Source organism: Rhamphochromis sp. 'chilingali' (assembly GCF_963969265.1).
Source record: "Rhamphochromis sp. 'chilingali' genome assembly, chromosome: 19".
In the NCBI taxonomy this organism is placed as follows: domain Eukaryota; kingdom Metazoa; phylum Chordata; class Actinopteri; order Cichliformes; family Cichlidae; genus Rhamphochromis; species Rhamphochromis sp. 'chilingali'.
The window spans coordinates 27761475-27781549 of NC_137946.1; the positions used below are offsets into that span (position 1 = coordinate 27761475).

At 40.5% G+C, this 20075-nt stretch overlaps 1 protein-coding gene across 6 annotated transcripts in view; it reads right to left on the reverse strand.

Moving 5' to 3' along the window:
* The window catches only part of gria4b (glutamate receptor, ionotropic, AMPA 4b), a 171349-nt gene that overhangs the window by 38197 nt on the left and 113077 nt on the right, over positions 1–20075 (reverse strand). For 5 of the 6 annotated variants that reach the window (XR_013969934.1, XR_013969935.1, XM_080867374.1 and 2 more), the window contains 3 exons: positions 14047–14214; positions 13395–13499; positions 8484–8594 (listed from right to left, as the gene is read on the reverse strand). Coding sequence is in view for 4 of the 6 variants with exons in the window: in XM_080867374.1 (XP_080723500.1) it covers positions 8484–8594; positions 13395–13499; positions 14047–14214 (384 nt within the window). In the remaining 2 variants the exon portion in view is untranslated. Of the gene's footprint in view, positions 1–6374; positions 7645–8483; positions 8595–13394; positions 13500–14046; positions 14215–20075 lie in introns of those variants that run through there. The other variant, XM_080867376.1, reaches the window with a different exon arrangement.

Below are 20075 nucleotides of genomic sequence, written 5' to 3' on the forward strand. Positions count from 1 at the left end.
TTTTATAAACTACGGCATCTAAACAGAATCTCCTTAAACTAAAGGACAGCTCACTGACACGTGGGTGACGTCGAACTGGATACTTTTGACTTTTTAGTCACGTGAAATCACCAGAAAATCAGTGCGAAGGAGGTGGGAGGAGAAAGACCATAACTTGTGTTCACACAGACAGCACTGACATGCTATAGCTAAAAAGTCTGAGTCTAAAGAATTACAGAGAATTTGTAAAAACAGCTATAGTCACTGCACTCCTTGCTTTGCCTAGTGCCTTAAGCCTGCATTCTTTTCAGTGGTCAGCAGGGGGCGACTAGTCTGGCTGTAAAAAGAGTTACAGTTGTATAGAAATCTATTGGAGAAAAATTCCTCGGTTCCCTTGGCCTACGACTTCAGTAATCGCTTTCTTGGTGGGTTTATGGTCTTAGTCTCTAGTCTTAAGTCCTGGTGAATACAACGTGATGTTATTTTCATAAATTAAACATTCGGTGTCCCTCAGTTTCACAGTCAGATGCACCTTGAGATGTCTCAGTTCAAAAAGCCGTCACAGTAGCTATGATATTCATAGACTGTTCTTAATATGTAGCACACACCATCATTTAGGCAGGCAAAGCATTTGTATAGATGCATGTCACAGAGACAGAAAACATGACTAAGCAAAAAAAAGGTAGAGGAGGGGTACAGACATGGAACAGAAAGGAGCAGAGAAATTCGATGCAGTCAGACTGATTAACTTAATGCCACCACTTAAATAATCGGGGTGGCTACATCAGTCTACACTGTGACCAGAGGAAGGTTGTATATCATTAGATTTCTTGTTCCTCGGAAAGTGATCTAAATGTCAGCCGTGCATGCTTTCTGAACTCATATTTCCAAACAAATTACTTTTGTCATGGATGGCAGCATATTGCATATTGAGAATGGGAGCAATTTATTCTTGAGATGTGTTTGCTTGACATTGCCGCCAGCCAAAGCAAGGTAAACCAAAGACTCGATGGCAGGGAGAGAATGCAAATGCCCGGCTGAGCCTACGGCACAGCAAAGATGTTACTGTACAACATAATGATGGCACGATGTACTAAAATACAGTGAAGGACGCTTGTAGTGGGTTACAAGGTTCCATAACTCATTAATAATATTAACATGAATCATTTGCCAAGCCTTTTAACAAATTATCAATAACTAATTATTAACATTTTCCCACAACTATAAAGCATCAATCATACTCTGTATCTGCATATCAAATTCCCTTGTCCGTCTTTATGTTTGTGCATTATTTATGTAACATGTCAAAGAAAAAGATTACACATAACACTAGCCTCACATTATGCTGACTGCCTCAGAAAATAATCAGCATCCTACCCTGGGTTTGCTGTGTGTGACAGACCTCATAATAACTGCATTAAATGCAAAATTGATAAGCACAAAATGAAGCAAAACTGTAGTTTTACAGCCTGGAGATCAATTTGTGTATGAAGGACTTAAATAAATACCTTCTGCTACTACCCGAAAGCTACACTAGCTGATGCCAGCTGAAAAAAATGGAGCTCAATAATCACTAATATCGACAAATAACCAGCTCCCCGAAGTTCAAACACAAGCCCTAACAGTCTTCATTTAAAGGTAAAAAAACAAACTGTAGCTTTGGAAAGTATTTTGATATTGACATCATTAGCAAAGAAGCAAGCTAAAGTTAGTCAAACTGTCACTTTCATTGTGGTTCAGATCAGTGAAAGCGCCACTTCCTGCCAGTGTAAATGAGTTTAACTGCTCATTTAATCCCTCAGGTGTCCTAATGTAGGAAAAGAAAGGTAGCTCACTGAGCTAAAAACGTTGCTGTGGATTCTTATTACTTAATTACTTAATGTATGAATGTCCATGGGAGAGGTCTTTGTCAGGAGGAAAAGCTGCAAAGCTAATAAAAACATAGTTAAAAGTCACATTTATGTCCTCTTCATCACAAAGTAATCTAGATATCCTGATATCCTTCAGTATCCAGGGACTCGGTTCGTGCATGTATAGAGAGAATTATTAGACAGGAATTAGGCAGGAATTCAGGTAAAAAGAGAGAACACACTTTGAATGCTCTTGAAAACACCTTTTCCCCACATTCATCTCTGTGCAGCAGTACAGTGGGTGCCAGTACAGCTAGTAAGAAATAGCTCTTGTTGCAGTTTTAATTAGATTTTTTTTATTATGGTAAATTCCTGTTTTTTATTTTATTTTGCAACTTCCAGCTTGTCAGGACATGGAGTCCAAAGGACATCTGAATAATGTCAGATTTATGCATTATATACAGGTTTTACTAGCTCAGGGTACAACTAATCGACAGAGTAACAGTTCATTCAAACAGGCTTTCATGCTTTTTCCTTTACCACGCGACAGGAGACTGAATATTTGCTGTGATAACACTATAGTACTGTACCACAGACAGTTTGTGAAATCCCGAGGATGAGTGCTTTCGCCACCACCATCCTAGTGTTTTGAAAGTTGTCAGCTAACTCCTCTATCTATTTAGACCTGCAGGTCTGTCTTTTGTACTGTCTGAGAGGTAGAACAGCATTTAGCAAATGACACAAAATCCCCAAGAACTACACAAAGATTAACACTGATAATCATTTTATTACCAGTTTTAACAACATTGTCAAAAAAGTTTAACTGAGCTTAGCGTTTGGTCTGGCCGGTCAGCTAGCAATCAAATTACCTCAACAGCCAACCCCAGCAGCTGATAGCTCACATAAAGTTTAGTCTTTAAGCTTATTCGGCCTGCATGGTGCTTCTGCAAGCCACTTTGCAACCCACCTCCATCCCAGGGTTTCTGGTGTTGTTGGAAAACATCCCTGTTGTGGTCCGGATGGACATCTCTACTTTAAATGTCCTCTTTGAGGACCTTGGTAGTCTTGATGACCTACAGGAATCAGGAATTCTTGTGCTGGGTCTTAAATGGAACTCATGTCACACTTTTAATGAATCGCAAGCGTTTTATTGATGATGACTTAATCTGCGAGTTGATCTCTGCCAGTGTTTTTGGATTTATATCAGAGGGAAATCGGCTCTAATCCATATGATTTATGATAGCGGGGTGTATGACAGTGCTGGCAGCCAGAGGAGCAGAGGGAGTCAGTGTTTCTGGCACAAGAACAGAGCAGTACTTCAGAGGTCTTCACAGTAAAGGCCAGCATGGCTGACAGGCTGGTCAATAATCACAACCGCACGGCTTCACTCACTGCCTAATGAGACTAATTACACATGCCATTAGAACACACACACACTCTCACACACACACATACCACAGGGCCAACTGCATGTCACAAATCCATACGTACACACACACACACACACACACACAGTCTACATTAGTAAAATCTGGCCATTTGGCTTTGTGTGTGAGTGTTTTGTACGTTACGCAGGACAAACAATCTGCTGCACATTCTGTTTGATTATGAGCAATAACAGAATGATGGCCCATTGTCCAAAAACCTGACCGCAAAAACCAAACTGTGTGACGCTCTCACACACATTATTACTTCTCCATGAGTGACTCATGTCGGGGTTTAGTCATCAGCAGCCATTAGACGCACTAATCACACTTTATTTGACTGAGTGTACGACACTGAAAAGAGGAGCACATTTGAAGCGCACACAGAGAATATACTGTGAATCTCCATTTTGCTTTTGTTCACAGCAGAGGTGTTTGGGTGCTACAGTCAAGGGTTTTGGATCTGAAAGCTTCAGCCACTCTAAGCCAAAGTTTGCGATTCCCAACAGTAATGCAAAAATATAATTAGAAATGTAAAACGTGGTTGAAAAGACAACATTCGTCTATAAATCACAAATTTACTATTTATAAGGTTTAAGAAACGTGCCCTTCATTCCCACAATCACACAGAGTGACTCACTCAAGAACATTTTTGCATTCTTATCCTCAACCTCTCATTTATTTTCATCTAGTTTACTTTAGTCAGATCTAGAAAAAAACTTTTTAACTGATAAAATTGTTTGCAAATTGTTTGCTTCAGCTTGATGAATGTTGTAATTTGAATACAGGCAGAATTCATTTCCCCTAATTGTCGTATAAGGCTACGTGCTCTGATCCATTTCTGGGTAATTTTCATCAGCATAAATGTTGACAATGAAGAACCTGCAGCTTAAAGTATGCCTGTCAGAAATTTTCTCCACTGTCAACATCTTTGTCTAATGTACCCACTCTCCCTCCTGTGCACATGTCCAAATCAGCCTTGCTTCTCTAACTTTGTCTCCAAACTGGTCAGCCTGAGCTGCTCATTTCTAATCTTGTGCATTTTGGTCACTGCCAATGAAAATGTGAGCATCTTCAGCTCGACCTCCAGTCTTTTTGTCAGTGCCACCATCTCCAAACCATACTCACTACCATCCGTTTCACTTTTGCTGCTATCCTTCCATCACAAATCACCCCTGACACTCATCTCCACCGGCTCCATCCTGCCTGCCTTCTTCTTTACCTCTCTTGTCCACTATCTGTTGATTTGAATTGTTGAGCCCAGATATCTGCTTTCTAAATACTCTGGCTGCCCCCCACAATTGTCCACAGGTGACTGGCCGAAGGTTCCCTCAATGCCTGGAAAAAAAATCAGCATAAAGAGCTTGAAGATGTTCAAATGACAACAGAATTGAATTAAATTTCAGACCAAAATACTCAGAGAAACTCTGATGTTAGAGGCCTATGAAATTAATTTAATTGAACATTTATTAGCATTATTTCCAGTCTTATTTGGTCCACTAGAAATTCTTTTAATGCTCAGAAGTACTCAATTCTTTTAAAAAGAACAGACCAAAGTACATGACAGCAATTAATGCATCAGTTAACAGAACAATAAATAATCAGAATAAGGGAGGATTTAAAGGCAGAAATAATTTAAAGACGAAGGTGATTCCAGAGTTTTAGAGCTGCAACTGTAAGAGCCATTCAGGAATTTGGTATTACTAAATGTTACTGATTAATTCACCTAAGATTATGACATGTGACGATAAAAAAGATCTGACTCATAACCTGAAACAAACCAAATGAAGCTATACACTGAATGATGATGATGTTTCTGCAGCAGCATTTTGAACCTACTGCAGTCTTTTACTCAGTCCAGCATATACAAAGTTGGAGTAATCCAGTCTGGAAATTAATCTGCTAACTTTGGGGTTGACACCCCGAAATTTGAATGAGACCGGGTTGTAGGTGCGTTATCAACAGGGATTTTAAGCACCACAGTGAAGCCTAACAGCAAAACCATTTCCGAAACATTTCACCGCTGTTGCAGGACTTCTATGTAGTTCCTGCCCTTTGGCAGGTTGATACTGTGCCAAGATGTGTAATGAGGGAGTTTTAAGCCAAGGCACACAACATCAAATCTCACAGCCTTTTTACTGCCCATATAATCACAATCAAACGTCGTCCTTGTCCACGGGAGCTTTTCTGAATATTCATCAAACTCTGGTCAGCTGAAGCCAAAGACTTCACAGGGTTTTTAGCTATCTCTTAAAGCTTTAGGCTCACGACAAAGAGAACTAAACACCACTTTGAAAACAGTATGACCTTGTGTTGTGACAAGACATAAAAACTCTCCACAGCTTCTATACTTTAAAGGGCACGGTCTGGATTATAACAGATTAGACTGTAGCCATGCTAATCTGGGAGCTCAGCTTTGATGTACTAAAAAAATCTGAAAGTTGTTTTCTCTTTTTAAGATGCTACAGCACCACAAGTGGACTGCAGCGAGTATCTGGCATTAAATATGTGGATTACTGGCAAGTGAAGGTGAAGTATTTTTTGCACTTGTTGACTGTCATGTCATTTTTATTTATGAGAAAGCCTTTCTTATAAAATCATATAACTTTGTGGAGAAGAAACAACAGAAATATGGCCTCAGGATAGGTTCAGGTCTGAAGAATGGGGGCACCTGGTGGACCCGCTTGAATTATGTGAAAGCAAGGGCAGAGTTAAGCCCTCAGCTTTGGGCCAAAAGCAGCCGTCAAATCTGACAAACAAGAAGGAACACAACACACAGCTAAACTGTGCACAGAAAAAAATTAAGAAGACAAAACAAGCGGCAAAAAAAAAGGTAAAAACCAATCAATATCATGGATTCTCCAACTGTGGTTTGGTTTAGTGTGTGCTTGTCATTTTTTGTGTTGTTTAAATACAGACAACTCTTAAAGGTTTAAGATAAGAGAAGAGCCATTAAACGGTTTCTGGGATTTTATTTTATTTAAATGTGGTGGCATGGCTGTTTCCAGACCAAACCAACAATGACTTTGTGAGAAAGATGGCTGCCCTGTAACATGTGGCCACCACATGAAAGAACATGATTCAACCATTTAAGGAACAGAATCCAGTCTGGGTAGGATCTTAAAGATTTTTTATTCTGCCGATGGGTCAAACAATGTCTCACACATTCTTGATTTTAAGATAAAAAGTTAAATTTCATTGTTTCACATCTAGAATTAGCACAAGAGCTTTGAATGCAAGTTAATTTATTGAAAATTGAATAGTTTTATTTACAATGATGCATTAAGGAAGACTACACCAAACCCTCTTGTCCCTCCCTAAATTTTTCATATTTTTTTCCATGAGGGGACTGGTGCCACCCCATGCCCCCCCTTTTGCCATGCCCCAGTCTCCAGGTTTCTGGGGTAGAGGAGCTATCCGCCTTTAAATATAAGTGAGATCATAAAACTTATTTCAGGCTTAGGCCAGGGAGCAGCTAGTGTAGGCCTGATAATCAGCAAGCATATTCCACGACATGTTAAACTGCTACTTTGCAAAGGGTTCTTAAAACGCATTAAGACACAGATGGATGTAATATAAAACTTGGACGCTTCATTAAGTTTATGCTAAGCCAACATTACTCTCACAAACACGCAGAACAAACATTAAAAGCGGGAATGAAAGGCAGCCGTCACAATGTAACTATATTATCATGCTGCACAAAAGCATGATCGATATGAACTGGGATGATTATGAGAGCATAAGTCTTTCTAAGCTGTTTTAAGGCTTACAGGAAGCCCTCGGAGTGTGTAATGTACTGTACGGTAGAGCAGGTAGTAGGAGAAGGTGACAGGTTTAGACAACATGTATATTTATACACTGCCACTTCCTTACTTTACGCTTCAGGCTCTGGAGATCTTTGCAAAACACTACAATCGCAAACTGGGGTGATTCTCGAGCTGTGATTGGCCACACAGACACACCAAGCATGACAATGCGTGACACTACCACACACACACATTAGCAGGTGTAGTTGGAGCTTGTTTATGCTAGAAATCAGATGCTGTGATGGTAGGAGTGGGGGGATCCATTTAGGCCTCAATGGGTGTCCATCCATGAGGGCGTCCGTAAAAAACAGAAAAGAAAAGAGGACTGTCTTTTCCCCCTCCATTTGCATTTTATTATCCTCTCGAGGGACTCCATTATGGCTCTGAGCGGCTCCATTTCTTGTTCAGATTTCTGAAACAGGGTATCCATTAACACAGCTGCTGTGTCTCTCCTCTTGCCCAGTGTCTTTAGGGCTTCATTTTGGCTCAGGCTGCTGTGTCCATCACTCTGCCATTAAGGGCTTTCATATCCTGCTTGCGTCCAACTGGGGATCAGTTTCTTAAAATGGGGTTCCTCATCAGGGGCTGAAAAGAGGGAGGATTTTGCTGAGCTGTGACTCTCCATTCCCACTTCCTTACCTTCCTTCCTTCCTCCCCTCAGATGCTACATTTACATCTGGCTGCTTTACTCTATTCAGCCACCGCAGAGTCGCTGCTACAGCTTGAGATTCGCATGCCATGCAAAGGCAATTCAGTGTGTGTGAAATGCTTTTGTAGATGTATGGCACTGCTTTATAAAATGCAATAAAAATAAAAAACCCTCAATAACGGCAGCTGTTTATGATGTTTATTGGTGCAATAAAGGAAAATCTAAGTGACGGCAGTTAGTCCTGCAGCTGTGTTATGTTTTATTGAAATTTCTGTTGAAGTAATAAAAATAAATCCCCTTTCCTTAAGAGTTTTTTTAAAAATAGAAAATTATGTAACTAAGCAGACTTATCTCTGAAATCTGGTCACTCGTAGCGCAGAATTTAAAGGTTTTTAGGGTTATAAAAGTGCCAAATTGTGAGCACTGAACTTGAATATGTGCCCTTGCCAATTTCATCTGGCTGCTGCTTAAAATTTTACCACTAAAGATGCCCTTTAATATATTAAAACATGTAACAAAAAAAGTACATCAGAAAAACAAACCAGAAACACTTTGCAAGCAAAAAGTGCAGCCGACCGTCATGTTTTTCGTATCAGTGTCGGAGATTTGTGATGTATGATGTGTATCCACTAAATCTGACACTCCTGGCTCTGCATATGAATCAGTGTAATCTGCAGAGGCACTTGTTAATAACACTTCCTGGCATTACAAATTACTTTGAATATTACTGCATGCATGAGTGTGCGCGTTGGTTGAGGACATGCTGGTCTCTTACCATGATTGTAGTGACTACAACGGTTCGATTTTCCATGCCAGAAGTGTCATTTGGAAGCAGCGGAGAGTCCTGGATCAGCACCAGTTTGTCTGCGTCGTTCCAGTAGCCAATCTGTAGTGAAAACAAAAACATGAGATCAAGCTCCGAAGCGTGCGTAGATTCATAATAATATGCTATATAATCCACATGGTCGGGTGGGTGTATGTATTATGTATTATGATGATGCAATCCCTAATAGCGTGGGAGCTATTTTACTTGATGCAAGTGGATGTAACTGGAGAGGAAAGCTTTGTTTTTACTGCAGCGTGAAGCTTAATTTATGCAGCTCAGTGTTGGCGTTACAAGTAATTTGTTCAAATAGTGGACACTTTTCTATCATACTGTAGGCACCCTGATAGTGATCATATTATATTATTTCCCATTTATTAATTATCACTTTTATACTGTTAAATTGTTGGATACTGTTGGATGTTTCAAACAATGGGATCAGGATTTAAGTAAAAATAATCCAGATGAGCCAAAAACTCTAACAGCTCGCTTTGCATGTTTCCTGGCATGTGTATGGTTTCCCTTATATGGTTTCAGACATGAGCCAAAGCTGAGATCAGGAGGTGTGGTTTACAAGCACTACTTGGGGAAGCCCAGCAAAGGGCAACCAATCAGAATAAAGTGTGCTTTTAGGGAGGTGTGGCTTAAAGAACGGCATGTATCATTGGGCTAATATAACAGTCAAACGTAGTACACACATATTGTGATATAAAACAAGAAGCAACATACACTGTGTGACATATAAAGGAAAAATCATTATTATTTTTTGGAGTAATTCATAATGTGCATGGGCTCTATAGAGAGAAAAATGTAGAGTAATATTAACTTAATGAATGATTTTTATAAATGTTGACTTTTATAAATGTTTTAACACTTCAGTTTTTTATAAAATAGAGGATGAAAAGGCACCATTAAATACAAAAATACAAGGATAAAGTTAAAAGTGACAAAATCACAACTCCGTGATTCCTTTACTTTCTGTTGATGCTTTGAAATGTATCTCTTGCTGTTGTGCAGACTGTGACGGCTCATGTTTCACATACGGTGTAAGTGACCTACATATGTCTCTGTGCACATGAGGCAAGAGGCTCAAGATGATGAAAGCTGATGAATCCAGAGCTTGGAAAACACTTTTAAGAATACCTTGGGTTGAGATTCCCAGGACCGGGTACCTTTATACTAAAGTTGGCAAGAGTAAGGCTGCAACTATTTGAGCTATTAATACAAGAGTACAACAGTATTTTTAAGTATTTTTCCCCAGGCACAGCTGTGAAACTTGGTACAATGTCTATTACTAATTGCTAATGACATCTTCTCCTGACAGGAGGTGCTGTTTTAAAAAAGCACATTAAACTTTTTTTCAATTAACTTCCAGGTTTTAGTTATTTAGTCCAACTATACGTCACAAATACATAAAGTATCATCATATCACGCTGAGGAAAGCCAGTTAAAGACAGTAAGCAGTACCATTTGGCCTTAGATTAATATACTTCACACAAGATGCCAGTTTCAAGATCAATGTGGTGTAATATCATGCTCAGCTGACTTTACTGTCTTCATCCTTCATCCAGAAGTCCTTCAGGGGCAAACTGACTGAGCAAAATTGACAGATAGGTTTGCTGTGGCTGTAATATCATAAAATTCTTTCAGTGGAGCATTTTCAGCGGGGCGAAGGCATTTAATTTGCTGCAATCCTGATCTTTGTGCACATATTTATTTCAATTTATGGTAAAAAAAAAAAGGCCTTTATTACTTAAAGGAAACCACAAACAGCAGGCACCAGGTAATAATTCAACATGTAGATAGCCGTCGATTGCTCTGAAGTAATCATTCTCGACTTTTAAAAAAATTACAATAACTGCTAATTCAGCACAGAAATAGACACATGGTTCGCTCTTTTGTTCTCTAGATGAGAGTGGCATTTCTGTACTTTGAGACACGTCTCACATAACTATGTTTAGTCATGATTTTTATTTTAATCTGATCTAAGCTACTGATGGTGGTATGGACTCACAATTCATAATCATATTTGCAGGTGGGAGTAAAAATGACCTGCTGCTGATGAAAAAGGACCCTCCCCTGTCAGAGGCATGGTTGGTTCCCTGTAGACATGAATTCTTCTGGTGCTTTTATGTTTTTATTGGGGCAGGGACAAATTTTGGACAAATTTTGTCCACGCCCTGAAGTCGACCCTTATGAGCAGCTACAAGTGAGTGTAAGCTTATTATGACATAGTGAGTCATAATAAGCTGTGATTGGCTGATCCCTCCAGTGTGCTGAGGCATCAGGATGATTGAGGGCCACGGAAAATGTAGGAGAGAGGCTGTGACCCACACATGCACACACACACATATATAGACCGTGTCCTGACGGGACCCTCGCCACGGCGAAGGAAGACAGGCCAAAGCAGCTTTTGATTGATGGGGACTCCTCTCTGCCTCTCCTCCCCCTCCCCTCCACCTTGATTGCTTTCTATTTCATTTCATCCTTTTGGCATCACTCTCACAAGTGCCCTCTCTCTCTCTTTCCCCCCATTTCCCTTGAATTTCATCTACAGACATCCATCCATCCTCTCAAACCAGCAAGCAAAAGATGCTGCAGCTTCCCCGCCACCACAATTTACTTATGATAATAGAGAGCAGCACACTACATGTCGTATCATCCCACTCGCCCAGATACTTCACATGAAGGCAGTCTGCACGAATCTACAATGATTTATGGATGAATGAAGAAGGTTTCCGATTTAGTTATATTCAAGCATGCACGCCCACCAGAGCACGGGTCTTTGAAAATTATACGACATCGTGTTTAGGAATAAAGTTGCTCGCTGGAAACCTGCAAAATCTGTAACCTGTTGAGCTACATACAAGACCTGTTATGACATGCTGTCAGGCACATCATTCAGAGAGCCAGATAAATAACACGCATGGCAGAGTAAACTGTCTAACCTTAAAACAAATTCTTAACGTCACAGTGCAGTTTTAATCTAAAAGAATCCCCTGCCTTTATAAAATCCTGACCACATTGTGGTTAAGCAGCTGATTACACACGCTGGGCTGTCAGGCAGGGTTCCCTCATGGGATCATAAACATTTTCCAACCACTAATTTGGTGAATCCTGCAGCGTTGGATGAAAAGACCGATTTTTACGTCTCCTCAGAAGGTAGCAACAGATCACGTGTCACTGGGATAACACTGTCAGATTACTAAAAAGGAAATGTATATCGTATAGATACATATGTGACAACTTTAAAAATACTAATCAATAAATCAAACGGGACTATTTTTTTTTCATGATAACCAGTGATATGAACTACAGTACTGTCTTTATTTTGCTACTAATTGTAAATGCTAAATATGCATACCTGTATTTAATTTGCATTAAATTCAAATATATAATTTCAAATTTCAAATAAAGTTGCTTTCACACAGGACGTGGCTGCAAATTATTTATTTCTGTTTTTGGCTTTCTGCTGTTATTTATTACAGCAAAGTGGGAGTCTGGAGGGGACTTTAGCCTTTGCTATTTGGGTCGCCAGCTTAAAAAGGTGAGCCATAGCTGCTCCCCCATCCTGTGCTGTGTCCACACAATAGCCAAAGCACAGGATGCTGCTCGGGAGATCTTTCAGACACTGCAGGAGTGACATTTGTTGAACTTTGACAGCTCTGTGCTGTGAAGACTGCCAGCGTGACCAATAGAAAAGAGGCATGTAGCTGACAGCACTCAAGGAAGGAAAATGGAGCAAAAGTTAATGTTGTGTGCCTTCCTTCCCTGAATTATTCAAAACAAGTTTGTGTGAGCGAGGCTTTCGGTTTACCGGGTGATCTATGCTCCCATAGATTCATGGCCACAAGCTGTGGGTAGCAAAATGAGATCATGGAAAAAAGGGGTGGAAATGAGCTTCCTTCCAAAGGGTGGCTGGGCTCATCTGTACTAGGGAATTATACTTCAGTGGGAAACCTCAATGAAACCCTACAGCGTAACCTCCCTAGAAACGCAACAAGACATTGTAATTTCTGTGCAATTTCTCGCTACTTTGTTGCTTTGATGTTTTAATTATAACCATCATCTCAATAAAAGAAAAGACAATCATAGCATCAATATAAGGACTCAGATGACAGCAAATACCTGGATGGCGACTGATGAAACTATTGGAAATGACATTAGGGAATGTCAAAAGAAGTGGAAAAATGTGAAGGACTAAAGTGTTTGACCCTGAAAAAAAACCTCATCACAAGAAAGAGCCAAAAAAGTTTCTGTTGGACGGCGCTGGCTATAAAACGCATGGACACAACCACAGGGTAACTAACATGTAATGCACCAGAAGAAGCATAAATGCTGGCCTCAGTGTCGGCAACTTATGTAGGTTACATCATATCTTCTACAAAGGTCCCCACAGAAGTCTAAATCAGGCCTTAGAGACAGTATGAGAAGCTTGGTCATCTGGGAGGTGCTCAGAGTGGAGCTGTTACTCCTCCACATGGAAAGGCGCCAGCTGAGGTGGTTCGAGGGTGCTTCTTAGGAGCCTCATAGATGAGGATTTTCAGGCATTTCCAACCCAGAGACAGAGCTAGAACACAGTGGAGAGATTGTGTCTCTCAGCTGGATTGGGAACGTCCCATCAGAAGAGCTGGAGCTGCTTAGATTGCAGCAACTAGGTCTAGGACCTGTATTAGCAGCACAAAATGGATTGAAGTTTGAGTTTATATTGGGACCACATGGGGTGTATGATGATTTCATAGTCGTGTAGCTTGTTGTAGGTCTGCAAACAAACTGGATTTCATAAGTCAAATGTGTGATCATCACCGTTAGCCAAATATTTATCCACAGCACAAATGAAAGCAGTGTGGTGTGATGCTTTACCCGTCTGGGTCCATTATTCTTCAGTTCAAACACGTCCATAGTGTAGTTGACCCTGCGGCCATAGTGGTCAAACTGGACATTACCTGTTAGTCCCTGCAGCCGGACCTGCACACAGAGGGGGACGAAGACATGTACACACCAGGACATGATATAGTTCCACATAAGCAAATATTGTTTTAGTACACAAAACTGTTGGAAGAAAAGTGCAGCAGGCTGTATCAAGGGATGACACTGCATGCTGCATGATTTGAAGAGTCTGGGAGATTTTATTTAATAAGCAGATGTTCACTACTCCTTTGAGCTTATTGTTGATTTAACCAAGCCAGCCAGCTCTGTCTTCTGAGCATCAGCTGAAACACACTTTCAACTGGTTTGAGGGCGTTTAAAGAATAGTTCAATATTTTGGGAAATACGCTTTTCAGAGAGTGAAGCTTTTCTTAATATACTTCTTTGTGCTCTAAGGGGCTCCGCTGTATCTAAAAGTGCAACTGCATGTTGAGGCAACGATCGTGAAGATCAGAGAGCGTCTCCTTTTCAATAACAGACATTTGAGCAGAGGCTCACAGCCACCCGGGCTCTCCATTAAAGGTTTGAACAAAGAGGAAGTAGTGAAAAACCTTTGCCGATTACCTCCACTTATGCTGCGTCTCACCTGTTTTAGAGTGCGCTCCATATCGATGCCCTGGTTCCACGGGGCGGCAGGGTTAGCGAGGCAGTCGCCGGCGTTCCCCCGTCTTGAAATGTCCACCTTTTGCCTGCGCAGGTTCCTGAAGGCCTCGGCCATCACCATCACACCATCGTATGTCAGCGCCGAGGTGTACTGCGAGACGAGAAGGGGCGATCAGAGATGTTATCCTGCGTTCAGGGGTAGGATGACTCCAGGCCTCAAGGGCCGGTGTCCTGCAGATTTTAGATGTGTCCTCAACACATCTGGTAATGAACAAATCATTTGAGTCAGGTGTGTTGACCCAGGGTGATGCCTCAAACTTGCAGGGCACGGGCCCTTGAGGCCTGGAGTTCCCCACCCCTGCTGTATGTGGTCAATGATGGAAAATGTGTCTATAAAAGAACAACTTAACATCGAATAAAAGCTCTTCAGGATGAAGCAGACTGTATTGAAAGGAAATAAAACCCAGCAGGGACAGATGCCGTGGTTTGTAAATTACAGTCTTTGTAGCCCGAGGCGACCCGGCTGCTCTGCCCGTTTTGGGTAGTGCTGGGGGACGCACACCAGGAAAAGGTATGAGGCCAATTAAATACTGATTTAGCTAGACAGGCAAAATGTTCTGCAATATTTGCTGGTCAGATGTTTTTAAAAACAATCTGCGTAAGGTCGCCTCCGAGAGCGTGCTGACTTTCTGCAGGGCCAAGCAGCACGCGGTAACAGCCTGGCTGTTAGAGCGAGGCAGCAGTTTTACTCTGCTCATTATTTTCTAGATATAGAAAAGGAGGAGCGCACATTCCCCACAGTATAAACCTCCCAATTTCCCCTAATCTGTCTTTGACCTGAAGACTCTGCCTCTGCCTTTGCTTCTGATTATTTGGGTCTACAAAAAAAAAAAAAAAAAAGAAAAGCACTCGCCTCTCTCTCTCATGAGCAATACATTTCCCTAAAACTCACCTCTGGCAGGGCAGAAAAGTAATTGAGTGAATGAGGAATAGGCAGGAAGACGCAGAGTGGGTGGGTGGGTGAGTGAGGGGGGATAGAAAGGGGAAAAGGAGAGAGTTTTGTCCAGCCGGGAAGCAGTCTGGCATTAATTATCCCGAGTAGCAGGAGTTCATTAACTTTGCCTCCGGCCGGGGGTGAATCCTATTCATTAGCCCACTGCTCACGGTGACATTATGGCTCTCTGCAGAGAGTCTGCTGCACTCCATCCCCCTGTTACTCTTTGACAAGCTGCCCCAAGTAACACACACAAACAATCACAGAGTGGGATAAACTCACTAACAGTCACCGCAGCTATCGGCTTCTTCTCATCTTCATCCTCACTGCGAATGCTGCCAGGAACTTCGTTATTTATTTTTTTTGCAGCTGTGTGCTCACAACCAGACAGACACCAGAACAAATTGAATTCCTTAAGAAATGTTGGTAAGTCAGAGGTCTTTAACCAGGCCAGATGAAGAAAAGTCTACATAATGTTTGCAATCTGAGGTTAGACACTCTTTCTTGGTTTAGAGAAAGAAAATCCTCTGGCCTTACTGAAGATTTAAAGATAATCTGTCTCGGGCATAAAAGACGAGATGTCAGGTTATTCGAGTCCTGACTCGAGTATTTCAATGATTGCCTTTTTAGTTTTTGGAAAACTGTGCATCACAAACAAAGGGTGTAACTCACCAAGAAACCAAAAGCACTGCACGTGTAAACTCAATGACTTACACCTTTTATTACTGTGTATTTTAATCTACACAGGGCCATAATTTACAAAATTAAGATCCTGCTGTATTAATTAAGAAGCCACTGAAACCAGGGGTAGCTCTGACCGAGAAAACATACGTAAACAGCAGAAACATGTGAAACAGAAGCTTTTTGTCTCCAGCTGAAATTATACCCTGCATAGTAAATCTTTCCAACTCTGATTATTTACAAAATGAACATATTGTTTTATTCAACAAGACCTGAAACTGGTGTTTGGGAACATAAAATCATGAGGAAATGGTTTAATGTCGTTATTATGCTAACAGTAATGTCACTTTCTCATAGATTTCTATGCAATCGCACTTCTTTCTGTCACTGGAGAAGTCGCCCCCTACTGGCAATAACAAAAAAAAAATTGCAGGTTTTCGCTTGAAGTTTTTACAGGACCCTCTGCAGACTGCAGTCCCATAAAAACTAAACACATCCCATGACTCAGCAGGTTGTAGAACGACTTTTAACTGCAATAACTTAAAGTCATTATTTTCTTGATGACTCTATTTCTGATAGATGGTCTTACATTTGAATCTAGAATACTTTGGTATACAGAGGAGTTCATGTTGCAGTGCAAGGTGCCCCAGTCCTGTGACTGCAAAACAAAATCAAGACATCAGCCCTCTACCAACATGTGATGGTATGAGGTGTTGTCCTGTGTACTGTGATTAAATATCTCCATTTTGGTCTCACGTGTCCATTGTTCTGGACTTCTCGTGGTTTGTCAGATGCAACTTTGAAAACCTTTGCTGCCGTTGTCTTTTTAGAGAAAAGAAACTTTCTCCTGATATCCCTTCCAAACTAGCCACACTTGTTCAGTCTTGGCTCTAATTGTGCTTTCATGAACTTGAACATTTGATATGCTAACTGAGGTCTGCAGAGTCTGAGATGTAGCTCTTTTTCCCCTCCTTTCTTTTATTGAGCATTGCACAGTCTGACCTTGGGCTGAATTTGATGGAATCACCACTCTTGGGAAGATTTTGGCATCTGAATGCTTCATACCAGCAAAGTGGCAAAATGTCTGCTTTTATAGATCCGGTCATATTTGCTGATGATCAGTTCATCAAGAGACTTTCATTAAGAGCATTTGCTACTTACACTTTTAATTGCTATGGAAGCAGTAAGCCTGTACTTAGGATTTTATACAGCCCAGTGAAAAACTATCTGGATCTTTTTGCCTATAAATCTGCAATTTCAAGCTCTGGAGTTATCATTTTGATATCCAATCACAATGCAGGAAGACCTGAGAAAATCACATGGGTTAAAAACAGAAGAAACAAATACTATCATCTAGCAATGATATCTGTTTCTGGCATTATCATTTTATGAAAAAGAAGCAACAAATTCCTCGGAAAAATGCAATTATACCAGAATAATGCTAATCAGGGTCACCTCATAAATATAACTGAAGTGACACCAAAAATTAGCCAAGGAAACAGCTTTATGCATCCAAATAAACTGCTTCACTGAATAGCGTTAATTAATAATTAGTTATTTCAATCATCAAAGTAACAGTTACACCCAAAACATCTGCCTCTGGCTTCGGATTTGAGGTACTGTGTGCTAACTAACTGATAATGCGGATGATAAGCCAACATGATTTTATGGAGCGAATCTGTTTTGATTTACTGAGGTGTTACACTGTAGGAACTGTTGAGCCATATTAACATGTAAAAGATCCCTGGATGAGTCAGGAAGGGCAACTGGAATAAATAAACTTGTTTATTTAAATTAGGTAAGAAAACTCATATAATGTCCTTTCTGGATAAATTAAAGTGAAATTTGGCGCGAGATGTGCTTTAAAGAAGATTAAAAACTAGCAAAAAACTTTTTTCAATTTTCACTCTGCATGTGTTTATACAACAGTTTACATTTAATCATTAGCTTTTATTAATCTCTGGCTGTCTTCCACATCATGTCTTTTGTCCTGCCTCCTCCCCCAACCGGTTACAGTAGATTGCTGCTCCTCCCCCAGTCTGGTTCTGCCGGAGGTTTCTTCCTGTTAAAAGGGAGTTTTTCCTTGCCACTGTCACCGAGTGGTTGCTCATAGGGGATTTCCTGTGTTTTATTGTAGGGTCTTTACCTTACAATATAAAGAATATAAATGAACTGAAATTGAACTAGTGACTATGATTTAATGCATTTATAAAAAAGCATACCATCAGATTTATATTCAGATTCCTCCTAATAAACCAAAACAGCAGCTTCACTGAGAGATACGGAGTAAGTTAATGCACTGAAAGGCTGTTTGTGTTTGCCGCTGCAGGTTAAAATAAGACTGTGTATTAATGCCAGGCGTAAATGAGGTATAACATCTCCAGTGTTGTCCTTGTCATGCCAAGCTCACTGTAATACACTGAATAAGAATATCCCATTTACTACCTGACGACTCCTGGAACTTTTAAACGCCAAGTCTTACATCTGTCTTTGCAAAGTGAGTAAACATGCCAGGAGGAGGCCTAACTCACTGTCCTGTTAATATATTAGCAGAAAGAAGGGCTAGCTATGACTCAGGCTGTGGACAACTTAGTGGGGAGCAGAGTAATTTAGGCTGAGTGGATTTCCAGGAGAGAGAGCAATTTATCAAGAAACTGAGTGGGGGAAAACACAAAGACACACACACACTCACACAGATATCACAAACACACACACATTTTGTCATGTGAGATCGCCCTGTGGTGTAAACTTTTAATTTGAACCACCCCAATCCATCAGATACGCACACGCTACACGCACACTAGCGTCTTGACTCACACCACTTCCACTCCACTGCATCTGGTTTTTAAAATAGAAATCTTTGTTGGACACTCGGATCTGCTCGAGGGGGGAGGTTCGCTAACCGTCATGGCGTGATGCCTTCTTGCCCCAGTGCTATTCGCAATCTGTGTGACTGAAAAGGATTTAAAGTGGGTCAGTCTGTCACGTCGCTGCTCGGCAGCAGTGGAAGAGGCAGGAGGAGCGTTATCGATATTTTTTGTGGGTTTTTTTGATGCCAAACATGATAACACACATTCATATTTTTCCATCTTACATGGCAGCATCCTTAAATACATTCTCTTTATTTTGTTTTTCGGCTTTCAACTACCCCAGCAGGATTCTTTAAGGAAAATGGTTTTGCATGTTTCAGTCCATTACCTACAAATAGCACGCACACTATTGTTCATATACAGGACATCTGTTTTTAGATACATTTCCCACCCTCCAGGGCCCAAATGCATAAAACTCTCTCTCAGATTTATCACCACAGTTCTCACAAAGGCAGAAATGTGCACAAAGCTTTTCCATCATATTTGTAAACTTTTAGAAGCTCATTCTAAGATTTAACCACAGATGGAATTAAACAGCCCCTTATTTGCACCACAAATTATGAAATGCCAGTGACAAGAACTGAAAAAGAAGAAGCGCATCATTTTGTCATCATTTAAAAGGTATGTCCTTAAAGGCATTCTCTGGGGGAGTGGACAAAACGCTACATTGGTTGAGATCTCAGTTCAGAAATCAGACACACACACAAAAAAACTGAAGTAAAAAGGAGAACTAACGCTATCAGCACAAGCAGCGGGACCCATACAGTTACAGATAATGATAATAACAATAACAAGACAAAGTAGAGAAGACGAGGACAAAATTAAGTACACACTAAGTCATTTGTAGTAACATTTGTGAATGGGTGTTATGTAACACCTTTCCACTTAAACGAGCACTCAGGGTGCTTTCTACCACACACATTCACACGTACAGTGCTTCCTTATCGCTGCTTAAGCACTTTCTAACATTCATGCACGCACTCGGGAGCAAGTCCGGGTTTATATCTTTCCCAAGGATATGACTGGAGGAGTCCAGGGGTAAAAATTGATATGGCATAGTATTAAAATATTATGAAAGGGACACCAGCACTTAACATCTAACTTTATTATAGAAGAATGAAGTGAATGGTTTCAAATAACCCTTAAATACACAAGCAGTCTTTTTTTGGAGCATTTTCTTATTTATCTTTTGACCTGGAAATTAGTGGATTTATCAAATTTCACTAATCCACTGGATAAGCTGAGACTGTTTACTTGAATTTATTGGCATTGATGTTTGCAACTAAACACTTAATTATAATAATAACAAGCTGACCATATTAAAAAAAAGAGCAGTATGCTATGTACAGCCCGCTGTCCATCTCATAATATGCTACACAAGCAGTGCTGATGTTGCTAAACGCTTTGCTTTAATATCAAAGGATCTCTACATCTTCTGTACTTTGCAGTGAAATTTTCACTTCACAA